The 15,041-nt window shown below is 35.3% G+C and overlaps 1 protein-coding gene across 1 annotated transcript in view; it reads left to right on the forward strand.

The window, feature by feature from the left end:
- The window catches only part of LOC110102479, a 36,226-nt gene extending 25,041 nt beyond the window's left edge, over window positions 1-11,185 (forward strand). The window contains exons 2-3 of the mRNA XM_020830830.2: window positions 10,176-10,434; window positions 10,610-11,185. Of these exons, the coding sequence (XP_020686489.1) occupies window positions 10,176-10,434; window positions 10,610-10,783 (433 nt within the window). The 3' untranslated portion in view covers window positions 10,784-11,185. The remainder of the gene's footprint in view (window positions 1-10,175; window positions 10,435-10,609) is intronic.
- The last annotated feature ends 3,856 nt before the right edge of the window (window positions 11,186-15,041 follow it).

The raw sequence follows: 15,041 nt of genomic DNA on the forward strand, positions 1-15,041 counted from the left end.
TTTGGAGTTGTTCCTAACGGTGCCTATGGTTTGTGGAGAGTTGATCTACCCCTCGAATAGTATATAAACTTATATCTTAGTTTGTTGTACATATATCTCATTCTTTCTCATTGATTTCTACTGCATTTCCTCTTTGTTATTGTTGTTTTTGCTGTGAAGATCGGATTCCTACTAAATTGGTTTTAGGGCACCTTTTTTGGGACCTAAGGTTGCTAAGAAGATTGATTCATTGGAGGAGAGGCTTGATGAGGAAGTTAGAAATTTGAATTCAGATTTTGGAGAGAGAATATCAGCAATTGAGGGCAGATTTTCAAATATGGAAGAGATGATGAAAAGAATGTTAGAGTTTCAAGCCAAAACGATATCATCAGAGGCAAGGGCACCGTTGAGTGGACAAAGAAATGGAGGAAATCCTAATATAGGAACGATGAGGGAGGATTGAGAGGTGAAAACTTTTGTGGAAGAAGAGGAGATGTCACCTTTGGAGCCACTTCCGAGGGGAATGGGTGAAGGGTATAGTCAGTGAAGAAATTGGGATGACGAAGATCAGAGAGTTGATTTGGGGAGAGGGAACATGGAGGGATCACAACACCCACTACACTGGAGAAGGAAGAAGCTATTGAGGCTGTGGTGATCATAGGGTGAGAAAGTTGAGGATGCCGGTATTTGAGGGAGAAGATGCTCACGAATGGATTTATCAGGTGGAGCAATATTTTGTTGTATACATGTTAATAAAAGATGAAAAACTCATCGCATTCGCTTTATATGTCTGTGAGGGAAGTTTTTGTGTTGGTACCAATGGAGAGACTTGCGAGATCCGATCTAGTCATGGATGCAGTTCAAAGATTGTTTCCGAACCAGTCGAGAAGGAGACTTCTATGAATAATTCTTTACTCTGGTACAGGAGGGGACATGGTTTAAAATTGCGCAATATGAGGCTCGCCTTGAGGCCCGCCTTTGCGCAATTCCAGTAAAAAACGCCTTGATGCTTACGCCTCGAGTTTTTTTTTAGGCTTGCGCCTCAACTTAGTTGAGTCCCGCCTTAAGGCTCGCCTCGCCTCACTGGCATCAGGCTTACGCCTCACGCTATATATATTAAAACTTACATAAATCTTGAAGTAAATGCTCAACATTGGACTCTATAGGAGAAGAGGAAGGGAAGAGAGCAGTTCATCATAATGATGATTCAAATGAAGAACCCCTTAGTGATGACAGTGCTGATGACTTTTGAGTTCTTATGTGATATGTCATTGCAATTTATTTTTGGAAATTTGAATTATATGTTAATGAAAAGAATACTGGGATTTGGGAAAGATAGAATTTTGAGTTGAACTATATTTCATGTTGTCGTATTATTGGGATATTTTGATTTCACTTCATATCTTATGCTTTTTTATATTTTACATTATTCACTCATTAGTATATAAAAAATTTATCATTTTATGTTTACGCAATCTTTTGATTTTGAGGCTTACGCCTTAAAACGCCTTGAGGCTTACGCCTCGCCTCATGATGAAAAACGCCTCAATACCCGAATACGCAGCTTTAAACGTTGGGAGGGGGTATTGATAGAGTATTGGGAGAAGTTCGAGTACTTCTCAAGACAATTGGGAAGGTTGTCTGAGACTGTGCTAGAGTGAAAATTTTTGAAGGGGCTCAAGCCTGATATTTGAACATTTTTTCAAATACTGAGACCATGTGGCTTAGGAGAGACTATGGAGTTAGCTCAACTAGTGGAGGATAAGAACTCCTTGGAGAGGAGTAGCTATAATAGCAGTTCGGGAGTCTCCTATCACACTACCACTACATTTTTGGCATCAAAGGTGTAGACAGTGCGTCGGTTCCTATTCAGGTAGAGGTCAAGGAGTACGACTAGGGTAAACTTCAAGAAGTTGATTGAGTCAGAAATTTAGGAGAAGAGGGCCAAGAGTTTATGTTTTAGGTGTGAAGACCTGTAGAATTTTGAAAGAGAAGAGGAGATGGAGAATTTCTCATCACACCTAAAGCATAAACTATGGTGAGGGCAATCTAGAGTGAAGGAGTGAGAATTTTTGGTTGAGTTGTAGAGTTTGGAAAGAGAAGAGGATGTGGAGAAGATTGAACCACTAGACATTGTTCAACCACTCTTGCAGCAGTATCAAGAGGTGTTCCAACCAGATCAGTGGTTGCATATTCCGTGGGAACAAGAGCATGCTATCATCTTAAAGGAAGGAGTCTCATCTATCAGTGTTCGTTCATACCTTTTTTCCTAAATCCACAAAGGATGAGATCAAGAGAATGATTAGAGAGATAATGGAGGTAGAGATCATTCGACCCAGTGTCAGTTCATTTTCCAGTTCAGTGCTATTAGTGAAAAAGAAAGATGGTAGTGAGAGGTTTTGCATGTACTACCGGGTGTTGAACAAGGCGGTTGTGTTAGACAAGCTTCCTATTCCTTGAAAGTTTCATATTGCATTCAAAAGTTAAAAGAAAAGGATTACATGCTATGGAGTGTGATATCTATCACTAGCATCTCTAAACAAAGATAAAAAAAGCTAAGGGAACTTCACTATCAGTTACATTTCTCCACAAAAAAGAAAAGATATAGCTAAAGAAGCGCATAAGTCAGCTATCTGTTTACTGTCACATGGGATGTGGCGGAAAAGCACATGCTTAAATTGACTCAAAAAGTGAAGTCATTGTCAATGGCATTGGCACCTAAGCATTATTTTATCATCCATGGAATTCTAGAACTATTTGATCACATTTGCACTATCGCCTTCAATGGTAATGCCATCCAACTCATACATCCAGTCTTCAAGAAACTCTTTGAGAGTAATAATAACATGAATCTCCATCCTGGTAGCATCCCAATTTTCTAATTGCTTTCCCATAGTCATCATAAAACGGACTTTGTTGTCTCTAATAATCGTCCCCAATTCTGACATAGCTTGAGGGAGTGAAAGAGTCGTCCGTATTGAACTTGATCCAACCTGGTTGGGGGGGGGGGGGGGACACTAAAGCTCAGACAAGTTTCCTATTCCAATAATTGATGAGTTGTTGGATGAGCTTTATGGAGCGGTGCTTTTCTCGAAGATTGATCTGAAGTCAGGGTACCATCAGATCCGGATGGGGCTTACGGATGTTCTCAAGATGGCATTTAGAACTCATTAGGGATAATATGAGTTTTTTGTGATGCCTTTTGTCCTTAGTAATGCTTTAGCTATTTTCCAATCCCTAATTAATAGGTATTCCAACCATATATGCGGAGCTTTATGATAGTCCTCTTTAATGATATTTTGACTTGCAGCATGACTGAGGAGGAGCACTTAGAACACTTAGGATTGGTATCCACTATTCATGACCACTACTTGTAAATATGAAAAAATGCTCATTCGCCCAGCTTAGAGTAGAGTATTTGGGGCTCGTGGTATCACTTGAAGGAGTAGCAGCTGACTAGAGCAAAATCAAGGCCATACTGAGATGGCCAATACCCAAGAGCTTAAGGGTGTTGAGAGGGTACTTAGGGTTTACAAGCTAGTACAAAACGTTTATGAAGGTATACAATTCAATAGCTTGGCCCTTGACCCAACAACTAAAGAAGGATAATTTTAATTGGGTTGAAACAACTACCAAGGCCTTTGAAGAGTTGAAGAAGGCAATGACCAGCATGCGAATGCTAGCTGAAGACGGATGCTTTGGAGTATGGCTTAGGAGCTATACTTATGTAGGACTAGAGACTAGTGGCTTATTTCAGTCAGGTTTTGCTACCACATGTGGCCCAAGTAAGTAAGTCTACGAGAGGGAGCTAATAACGATTGTGCTGGCCACTCAGAAGTGGAGACCTTATCTGTTGGGGCGACACTTCATTGTTATGACTAATCAAAGAAGCTTAAAGTTTATTCTGGAGCAAAGTATGGTATAGAGGAGTAGCAGAGGTGGCTTTCAAAACTACTGGGTTATGATTTCGAGATTCAGTATCGACCGATGATAGAGATCAAGGTTGCATATGGGTTATCAAGGCGTATGGGGGAGCCCCACATGATGATACGGTCTATTTCATTAGTTGTGGACTAAGAGGCTTTGAGAAGGGAAAGTCAATAAGATTAATGATTGGAGAAAATCATGAGAGATTTTTTGGGGAACAAGGATAGTCATATAGGCTATACCTTAGTCGATCAGAGACTGTTATACCTGGGGCGAATGGTGTTACTGAGGATGTCGTTACATGTACCCGACTTGTTATGGGAGTTCCATAATAGTGTCATAGGAGGGCAATTATGGGTACAAAAGACCTATCATAGGTTGGCAACAAAATTGTATTGAGTTGGAATGTAGAAAGATGTAGAGGAGATGGTGGCTATCTGCGCTATTTGTCAGAGGCACAAATACAGGGTGATGACTACAGGAAGACTTCTACAACCTCTAGTTCTGCTCGAGAAGGTGTGCGAAGAGATAACAATGGATTTCATTGAAGGTCTGCCAAAATTCGAGGGGTTTTCAGTGATTTTTTTAAATGTGGATAGGCTGAGCAAGTGTGATCACTTTATTCCCTTGCGACACCCATATACGACGGTTTCATTGACATCAACATTCATTCAAGAGGTAGTCTACTTACATGAAATTCTAGAGTCCATAGCGTTATATAGAGTAGAGACAAGGTGTTCCTGAGCCACTTTTGGAGACATCTATTTAGGATGTAGGGTACTATTTTGAAGAGAAGTACAACATACCATCCACAAACTAATGGGTTGATCTAGGTGGTGAACAAGAGTATGGAGACTTATTTGAGATGTTTTGTATCAGAAACACCTAAGACCTAGGTGAAGTGGTTATAATGGCCCTGAGTATTGGTACATTACATCCTACTATAGCACAACATATACTACACCCTTCAAAGTCTATGGTAGAGACCCTCCTCACCTGGTATACTACAGGACTAAAACCACTCCAGTTTCATCAGTTGAACAATAGTTGAAGAAACAAGATATGATATTGGTAGAGCTAAAGGGGCAGTGCACCTATAGAGGACAACAAATTATGAAGAAGCAAGCTGACGGGCATAGGGATGTGTAGTTTGAGGTGGGTGATAAAGTGTATTTGAAAATTTGAATTTATAGAAAGAAGACCTTAGCTCGATGAAGAAATGAAAAGTTATATCCACAGTACTATGGACCTTATGAGATTTTGGAGAGGATTGGGTTGTGGTGTACCGTTTGCAGCTACCTCCCACTTCCACTATACACCCAATGTTACATGTGTCCAGCTAAGGAAAGTTATTGGTGGCGACAGTCCATCAGTGATGTTGTTGATGACCTTGACAAAAGAAATGGAAGTGATCTTGGAGCCAAGGAAGGTGAAAGGAGTTTGCTAGACAGCAGGAGGAGCTAGAGAAGTGTTGATCGAATGGAAGGATCTGTCTGATTATGAAGTAATATGGAAATCTTACTGGATGATTTAGTAATAGTTTCTTTCATTCCACCTTGAGGACAAGGTTACTTTTTGGGATGGTAGGGGAGTATTGATAGACCGGCTGAGCCCATGGGCCCCACTAGTGTGGGCGGTCGGCATGGAGAGAGGGGATTCAAAGGTGATTAATTCTTTAATTACTTACTATATAAAATCAAAATTGGGATGGAATTATGAAGGTTTATTTAAAGAAAGAAGGCTGATTTGAATTCAAATTTGCGACGAAATTAGGGAGGTTTATTTAGAGAGAGAGGGTTGATTTGAATTTAAATTTGGGAGGGAATTAAGAAGGTTTATTTAAGGATAATTAGGTTATTTTATTTTGATTATGTGAATTGTATTTTGTTGTAGTTTTTTTGGGTTATTTCTAGCGACGCCTAGGATTTGTGGAGATTCGATTTACCTCTCCAATAGTAGATCATACCTTAGTTTGTTGTGCTGATATTTCATTCTTTCTTGCTGATTTCAGCTTTGTTTTCTCTTCGTTATTGTTATTTTTGCTGTGTGGAGATCGGATTCCTACCATAGCTCTAACTATCTATATGACTTTTGCTGGAATTGCTTTATTTCTTATGTGTTTTTTTTTACGACTGCTAGGGTTGGCGGTTACAAGCTCTTTAAGATTCCTTGCTTTATTGATTTCTTCAATAAGATTACAACATATTGACAATCCTCCATGTCATGGTTGCGATCTTTATGAAACACTCAATATTTTGATAGATATTAGTTATGAGTTAGTGCTTATGGTGGAGATGACCAACGAAAGTATGCTGTCTTTAATAATTTTTTTCTCTGTAGTTTTTTTCTGGTTGTTCCTAGGGGCGCTTAGGATTTATGTAAAATCAAACTACCTCTCCAATAGTAAATCTACTTGTACCTTAGTTTGTTGTGCCGATATTTCATTTTTTCTTGCTGATTTTAGCTGCGTTTTCTTTTCGTTATTGCTATTTTTGCTGTGTTGAGATCAGATTCATACCATAGCTCTAACTATCTGTATGACATTTGTTGTAATTGCTTTATTTCTTATGTGTTTTTTTTATGACTGCTAGGGTTGGCGGTTACAAACTCTTTAAGATTCCTTGCTTTAATGATTTCTTCAAGAAGATTATAGCATATTGACAATCCTCCATGTCATGGTTGTGATCTTTATGAAACACTCAATATTTTGATAGATATTAGTTATGAGTCGGTGCTTATGGTGGAGATGACCAATGAGAGTATGCTGTCTTTAATATTTTTTTTTTTGTAGTTTTTTTTGGTTTTTTCCTAGAGGCGCCTAGGATTTGTGTAAAATCGATCTACCTCTTCAATAGTAGATCAACTTGTACCTTAGTTTGTTGTGCCGATATTTCATTCTTTCTTGCTGATTTCAGCTGCATTTTCTCTTCATTATTGCTGTTTTTGCTGTGTGGAGATCGGATTCATACCATAGCTCTAACTATCTATATGACTTTTGCTGGAATTTCTTTATTTCTTATGTGTTTTTCGGATGATTGCTAGGGTTGGCGGTTACAAACTCTTTGAGATTCCTTTCTTTAATGATTTCTTCAAGAAGATTATAGCATATTGACAATCCTCCATGTCATGGTTGTGATCTTTATGAAACAGTCAATATTTTGATAGATATTAGTTATGAGTCAGTGTGTATGGTGGAGACGACCAACAAAAGTATGCTTTCTTTAATATATATATATATATATATATATTGTGGTGAGCGATGATAAATCACAAAGTATGTGGCTCAAATTCATGACCTTAGAAAGCAATCTTCTCATCTTTGGCTTTAATTGCATTCATTAGTTTACTTTTGCTTTTGCATAAGACACCCATTAATGAGTATATGTAGGATTCATGTTTATTATTGGTGACATCTCTAATTGAAGGTTGATAGTATTGGGGTGGGGGGTGGGCGCTTTTATGTTTATTTCATAATATTTATGATGCACCAATTAATGCGATGTGTTCTTTATCTGCAAAGTTAAAGTCATCACAGTGTGTGTTCAATGTTGTTGATGGGATCATCTTAGGTCTCAGTCAACTTCCAGATATAGAGTGCTTAAAGTAAAAGTTTTAATTTTATTGTACTCTTTCACATTAATGTGACTATTGGTGAGCTCTAATAATGCAGCTAAAGATTTTTGGTTGCTGTAAGTCAAGTTCATATTTAAAATTACATTTCTATAAACCCTGGGTGAGTGTAGCACGGGCGACCACATATTCTAAATTCTTGACATTCCACATCTCTTAATTGAAAACAAATAATAAATTGTAGATGAGATTTGCCAGATTTTTGCTTTATATTCAAGAATGCTCATGAGCTTGTTAACAGCATATGCATGCTTAAAAATTATGTGACAAAAAAGTTTCTTGGATTTAAAAAAAATATTCATGCTTCTAGGAGAAAGTCTTATGAGTTATCATAATGGTGTTTCCTTAAATGCTATAAATAGTTGTCGGCACTTAAAAACATCATTAATAGTGAGAAGTTGTTGACTTGAACCAGGCAACGTGATTAGCTGCATGTGACTTTCTTTGATTAAGTTCAAGAATTGTCATTTTGAGCTTTAATGGAGATTAAAGTTCTAATTTAAATAGAAAAGATGGTGGTTGGCGTAGTGAATGGTTTCTTGAGTATGTGGGGTTGAGGAGGTTCTACTTCATTTCTCTTCAAAGAGATGGTCCTTCAGTGGGAATTGATGAAGGAATATATAATTGAGTGTTCTTGGAGATGATGAATTGAAGAAACTTCTTGTTGTATTTGTTTTGAGATTCCTTGGATTTTTTTTTTGTTAGATGATCTTCCATATGATTTAATTGTTCTGAAGTGAAAAAATTTTGTTGCTCTTGCACAGATATTTTCCTTTAGTCTGAATGATTTACTATGACTTATACTAGGCATCATCCATGCTAATCAAACCGTAGAGGATGTTTGATTTTAATTAATTGTGGTTGATATCATAATCTTACTAATAAGAATGGGTAAGTAATAAGCGAAAAGGAGAGAGAAAAGTTAGGGAATTTGACTATATCTCTATTAGAAAGAAAGAACAAATGTATTTGAGTTAAAACATGATGTGCCCAAAGGGGTAAGACCGATTATGTGGTAGGTTTGAGGTTTAACGCTACAGGAAAAGATACATTTAAGTGATATAATTAAAATTATAGAGATAATTCTCGATCCTTGCTTAAAAGGTTGTTTGTGGTGTGCCTCTCCATGAGGTGCTCACTAAGTGCCTCAAAGCTTATAATTTTTTGGCTTGAGGGAGCCTTGATACTATATGCCTCAAGGTGTATGAGATCAAATCCTCATATCAATGCTTATTTTAAAAAAAATACTTTTAAGTTAAACATAAGAGGTTTAAATTTTTAAGATTAGAGTTTAGATCGATTTTGAGATAGAGGGTTGTGTTTTGTTTTCTTTTAAGTTTATGTGGACTTTAAGTTAAATGGTTTTAATATTTTAATTATTTTTTATTTTTAAATAATTTTTTCATTTTTAGTAGTTTTTAAATTTTCTTTTAAATGATTTTATTTATTTTTATTGTCCTTATTTTTAGTTTTCTTCTCAATGTTTTTTCATTTTCAAATTGTTGTTTATTATCTTTTTAAATTAATTCTTCTTTCCCTTTTGTTTTAATTGATTTGTGTTTGTTTTTCTTTTGTGTTTAGGTTATTAATTTTCTTGTTAACTTGTTGCTGATGCTTTTTAACTTTAATTTTATAATTTTTTTAATCTTTAACTTGAAGCTTATGTCTCAGTCTACCTTGAAGCTTTTCTATCGTCTTGGTAAGGTGAAACGGCTCAATTCTTAATTTTGCCTTTTTAAAGCTTGATTTGGATGAGCTGTAATTGAGCTTTGAGAAGGAAGATTTCTATGAGCAATGAGCTACTGGAGCTTTGGCTGACTTAGTAGGTCGGATGCTACTTATCCGAATTAAAGGTTGAGTTATGAGATGACTTGATGAACGGCTTATTAGGCTACTGTATTTTGATTGAAGACTTGCTGAATGAACCTAAGTTAGATGAATATGGTTGTACTTGATTTTTTCTTTAATCATACATAATTTTCTCTCTTAGGCCTAATTTCATTTCTCCTTTTCATTTACTAATTTTCATCTCTTGTGACTCTGTTGGGACTCAAATGTTGCTGAGAGTAAAGTCCTTAAATGAGCAATTTATTTTTATTTATAAAATCAATGTTACTTTTTCTTTATTGTTTTTTGTTCATCTGAATTTTTTTTTATACACACGTCTAGATTACAAATATATGCAGAATGTTTTTCATATTAAGCACATTTTTTTTTGTTTTTAGACTCAAAACGTATAATATTAAACCCATGGAAATTGGAGGAATGGTTTTTATTTTAGAGCATGATGACTTGATTTTAATTTTCTTTTCCTAGTACCGACTATAATGATGTGATTCTTAAAATTCATAAACTCGAACTAACGACGTACTGGCAATGTTTTGCTATAAATGAATCCAAAAGTGGTTGGCCGTTTAAGCAGGCTTGTTGTCTTTTAAAGGTTGCTTATCTATCATTTGGCAATACAGGTATTATTGTACCTTTCTAGCCATCATAATTATGCATTTTTGTGCCCTTGCTTCTTTTTGATTAATTGTGCGCCTTAATAAGAAATTTCTACATTTTTACTGTGATATTTCGTGCGATTAAATGGCAAAATGGAATGATCCACCATATTAATGTTTATTTTACACATTCAGGAACGGAGACTCCTATGCTGGAGAATATTTTGCTGACAAGATGCATGGATTTGGGGTGTATCGCTTTGCAAATGGACATCGATATGAAGGTGCATGGCATGAAGGCCGAAGGCAGGGCTTGGGCATGTATTTATTCAGGAATGGTGAAGCTCAGGCAGGCTACTGGCAAAATGGTACTCTTGACGCCCTGATTACCCAAAACTCGCTGCCTGGTTCCCCTGTTGCAGTTAACCATTCCAAAGTTCTTAATGCTGTTCAGGTGCCCATCGCTTTTCTTGCACCAGAGGATAGACAAGCTCTGCTTTTTCTTTTTTCTTCATAATGAAAACCCAGCATTAGTTGCCTGAACTAAAGCATCACTATGTAATTGAATAAATTAAAAAAAAAATCAAACTCCAATGATGGTTTTTTAATAATTGACATTTTGTCCTCAGGAAGCTCGAAGAGCAGCAGAGAGAGCATTTGATCTCCCCAGATTTGATGATAGGGCCCAGAAGACAGTTGCAGCTGCAAACAAAGCAGCTAATGCAGCTAGAGTCGCAGCTGTAAAAGCTGTTCAGAAGCCAAGCCCCAGTAATGGAGGTGAAGTTCCACTCCCACTTATTTGAATCTTCCTTAGTGTGGTTATTTTTGTCGTTTCTTTTACAACTGAGCAATAAAGCATTCTGCCTGAAGCCAGTTTGCAGCGCATCAGATTTTCTATTTCGTTTCATTTGTACTGCCAAACTAAGTTTGACAGACTGATGATGACGATTGAGGGGGTGCATCGCCTGTTCTGTTGTTCTTTTTCCTATTGTATAATCTGTAAATAAATATAGTGCATTCAAGAGAATCAGGTTTCCTTTCCTTTAGGTTATGTAGAACTCGAAGAATTTTACACGTAATAAATTAGATGCTACGGTTTATGGCCGGTGCCTAGCTGTGTACTACTATTGCGCATTTATTTTGACTGTACTGCAAACTGAATGCGTTAAAATTCCAAGCAAGAAATTGGTTGGCTTCACCATGAAGTTACAGTTGTCCTCTAAGATTATATAAGTAAATGCATTGTGTTTGAATTGACTACATATATTTTACCCTCAATAGAAAGTCCTTTTGTTGAGTAATTTTTCTTTAATTAGAATATTTTTTTTTTTATTTATTAGAATATAATTCTAGGTGTGATGAATTTTTCATACCTAACCTTTCTGACCTTTCTATTCTAAACAAGTAGTCTATTACTGATTTCCTTGACAAGGTTGAAATTTTCTACAATGACAAAGTCGTTGTTTTAAAGAAGGAACAAAAGGCTTTTGTGACTCAAAGAATTGAGCTCAGACAGAACATGCACTTAAACTTGTTTATTAACTTGATCACTGCAATCGATATGGTACAAATAACATTTCTCTAAGAGAAACATATCCATTGAAAAGATGAATATGGCAAATTCGTTAGGTTTTTTTTAGCACAATAATCCAGAATATAAGCTTCCCGAATAGTTTATCTGCTTGAGTGGAAAGAGAATGATCAAGTTAGTTTTCTCCCACTACGTGAAAAGCGCCAAGGCAGTTTCTTTTGCCCGAGTCTCATTATAAATAAACTATTGCCATATATTTTAGGGGTTAACCTTCAGGGAAAGAGAGGGTTTGAACTTGGGATCTTAGAATGGAAAGGATGATCCCAACAGATCATGATCTCAGATCATTATGTGCCAATTTATGTGTCAAGGATTATTTGTTTGATTCAAAAGAGCGTGTTTGTCCAACTGTTGATAGTCTTCCCGTCATTTGAATAAAAGGCCATAAAGGATTCGATCTCGAGTAATTCAAAATCAACTCAATATAAAACACTGCCATTACTAAGTCTCAAGTGCTGGATGAGAAAAATGGAGGGTTGCGTTAGGTAGTCGAGAACCATCGTAAAACTTGTTGAAGAATCATGATTTAAATCATTTAATAAATTGTGTTAATGCTAGAGTGTTCCCGAGAAGTGTCGTGCTGTGTGGCTTGAATATATAATAAGTGGGCAAGGGCCGCTGTGCCGACGCTCAGGTGCAATATTAAATAGGCAAGGGTTCCCACAGCATGGATGGATGTGGGCAAAGAAGGTAGTCAATGAAACTAAGAATAGGAACTTTGAATATAAGTTCCCTTACAGGCAAATTAATGATATTATGATTTACAAGAAGATAAATATTCTATACATTCAAAAATTAAATAGGTTGGAGAGAACGCTAAATAGATTGATAGTTTAGGTTTTAAACTATGTTATTCTGGTAAGAGTTGTACTAGAAGTTGTGTAGGTGTGATTATATATAAGAGTTTAAAAGATAATGTTATAAAAATTAATAGAATTAGAGATAGAATTATAGCTTTAAAAATTATTATTGGTGCTAAGATTATGAATATTAATAAGTTTTTATGCTCTTTAAGTAGGTTTGGATATGAGTTCAAAATTAAAATTTTAGAATGACTTAGAATTAATATAAAAGATACCTCTTGAAGAAAAAAAATTCATTAGAGAAGATTTAAATGGACATGTTGGTAGAGAAGTAGATGATTTTAAAAACATTTATGGTGGGTATAGATGTGAAGCGACTAATGAAGGTGGTAGACCACATTAAATTTTATTTTAGCTTATGATTTTATAATTGCTATTATCTTATTTAAGAAAAGAGATGAGCATCTCATCCCTTATAAGAATTGATATAGTAAAACTCAGATTGATTATTTTTTTTTAAAAAAAATAGATCGTTTAGATCACAATGATTGTAAAGTTATTCCGATTGAAAGTTTATGCATCCGACATTGCTTATTAATTTTTGACTTTAAGATGAAGGGGTAGAATAAAAAATAAAGTAAAATATTATTCTAGGATTAGATAGACTTTAATGAATATTAACAAAAATATTTTTTAGAGTAAGATGCTAGATCTTAAGATTTTGTTTGTGCATGAGGAAGTTAATGCTATTTGAGAAAAATAGTTAGTGCTAATATTGCAAAAGATGTGCTTGAAGTATCAAAAAGAAAAACTCATAATAGTAAAAATAGTTGGTGGTGAAATTTAAATGTGCAAGAAAAGATAAAAAATAAGAATATTTGTTATAAAAATTAATTTAGATGTAAAAATTCTGATAATTGAAAATAAATATAAAGATGCTCGTAAGGAGTCTAATAAACCAATATGCAATGAAAAAAATTTAGCTTTTAATGATTATATAATATATTAGATATTAAGGAGTGCGAAAGATATATGTATAAGTTAGCCAAATAAAGAGATAAGAGTAATAATGATTTAGTTCAAGTAAAGTTTATGAAAGATGAAATCAAAATGTTCTTTTATTAGAAGAGGATATTTAACAAATGTGGATGTGATATTTTTTTGAACTTTTTAATGAAGATTATTAGAATGCAATTGACTTTAGTGACTTTAACACTCTAAATAAAAATTAAGATTTTTTATTTTTATCTGGGCATTAATAAAATTGAAGTTAATGAGACTTTAAGAAAAATGAAGTGTGGAAAAGCTGTTGGACCTGATGATATTCCAATAAAGGTGTGAAAATGCTTAAGAGATGAAGGAATTTTTTGCTTATTGAGCCTTTTAATATTATTTTTAATTGCATAGTCATCAAAGCAATGTCGTCCTCATCCTCAGATTGTGACTGGTCACTCTCTGATTCCTCCACTTTTAATGCTATGTTCTTCTCTTTACGTTGTTCTCCTGCATCAATTTTTTTTTTGACTCACTTCTTGCTTGTAAGCAATTAGTGATCCAAGAAGATTATCAACAGAGTAAACATTTAAATCTTTAGACTCTGTAATCGCAGTTATTTTAGCATCATAAGCAGTAGGCAAACAACGAAGTATTTATTCACTAATTCAGCATTCGTTAATTCCCTATCTAATGCATGCAAATAAGTGACTATCTGAGTGAATCTTGTATACATTTTAGAAATGGATTCATTTGGTTTCATGCGAAACAGTTCATAGTCATGTAATAAGATGCTTAGTCTAGATTGCTTTACTTCATTGATCCCTTCATAAGTAATACAAAATCTATCACATATGTCATTTCCACTTTTGCAAGTGGAAACCCGCATATAATCTTCTAACTTAAGTGCATAAAAGAAATTGTTTAGGCATTTAGCATTTAACTGTGCTAAGTCACGTTGTTCTACAGTCCAGTCAGCAAAGGGTGTTTCAACTCTAACACCATTAACCAATCTAGTTGGTTTTGTATACCCTTATTGAACTAAAATCCAAATACGAAAATCTAGTGACTGTAAAAATGTAGACATGCGTGCTTTCCAAAAATTGAAAGGGATATCCTCAAATAACAGAGGTCTAGTGATCGAGTACCCTTCGGGTGTGTTTCGATTTCCAAAAATACTCGTTTTTCAAAAAGTAGTTTAAACAAAGCTCTAATACCACTTGAATCTTGATTAGGTTGTTAAACTAAGCTAATGTCTCAAGGCTAACCAAGAGGGAGTGAATTAATAATTTTAAAAAATTAATCTTGGATTTAAAAAATTGAAAACCTTTAAAGATTCGTAGCAATTTAATTGATAATATTTGAAAACAAAATTTTTAACCATAGAATAAAAATTTGCCGTAAATAAAATGCCGAAATTTAAATGATACAGATTTATAGTGGTTCGGTCAAACACGACCTACATTCACTTCCTGAACTCCCTTTTCATGTATTGCATTATTACCAAAAGTTTCTCTCCTTTTGCCCCCACAGCAAGGCTGAGAAGCCTTTACAAAACTCTCTTCCACCAATCCCCGGTGCGGTAGAGAACCGTCGTCCTTTCACACTCTCCAAGTGTAGGCAGAAAACCATCATCCTTTCACACTCTCCAAGTGTCAGCAGAGAATCGTCGGC

The sequence above is a fragment of the Dendrobium catenatum genome, unplaced genomic scaffold, assembly GCF_001605985.2.
Source record: "Dendrobium catenatum unplaced genomic scaffold, ASM160598v2 fragScaff_scaffold_1583, whole genome shotgun sequence".
Taxonomy (NCBI): Eukaryota; Viridiplantae; Streptophyta; class Magnoliopsida; order Asparagales; family Orchidaceae; genus Dendrobium; species Dendrobium catenatum.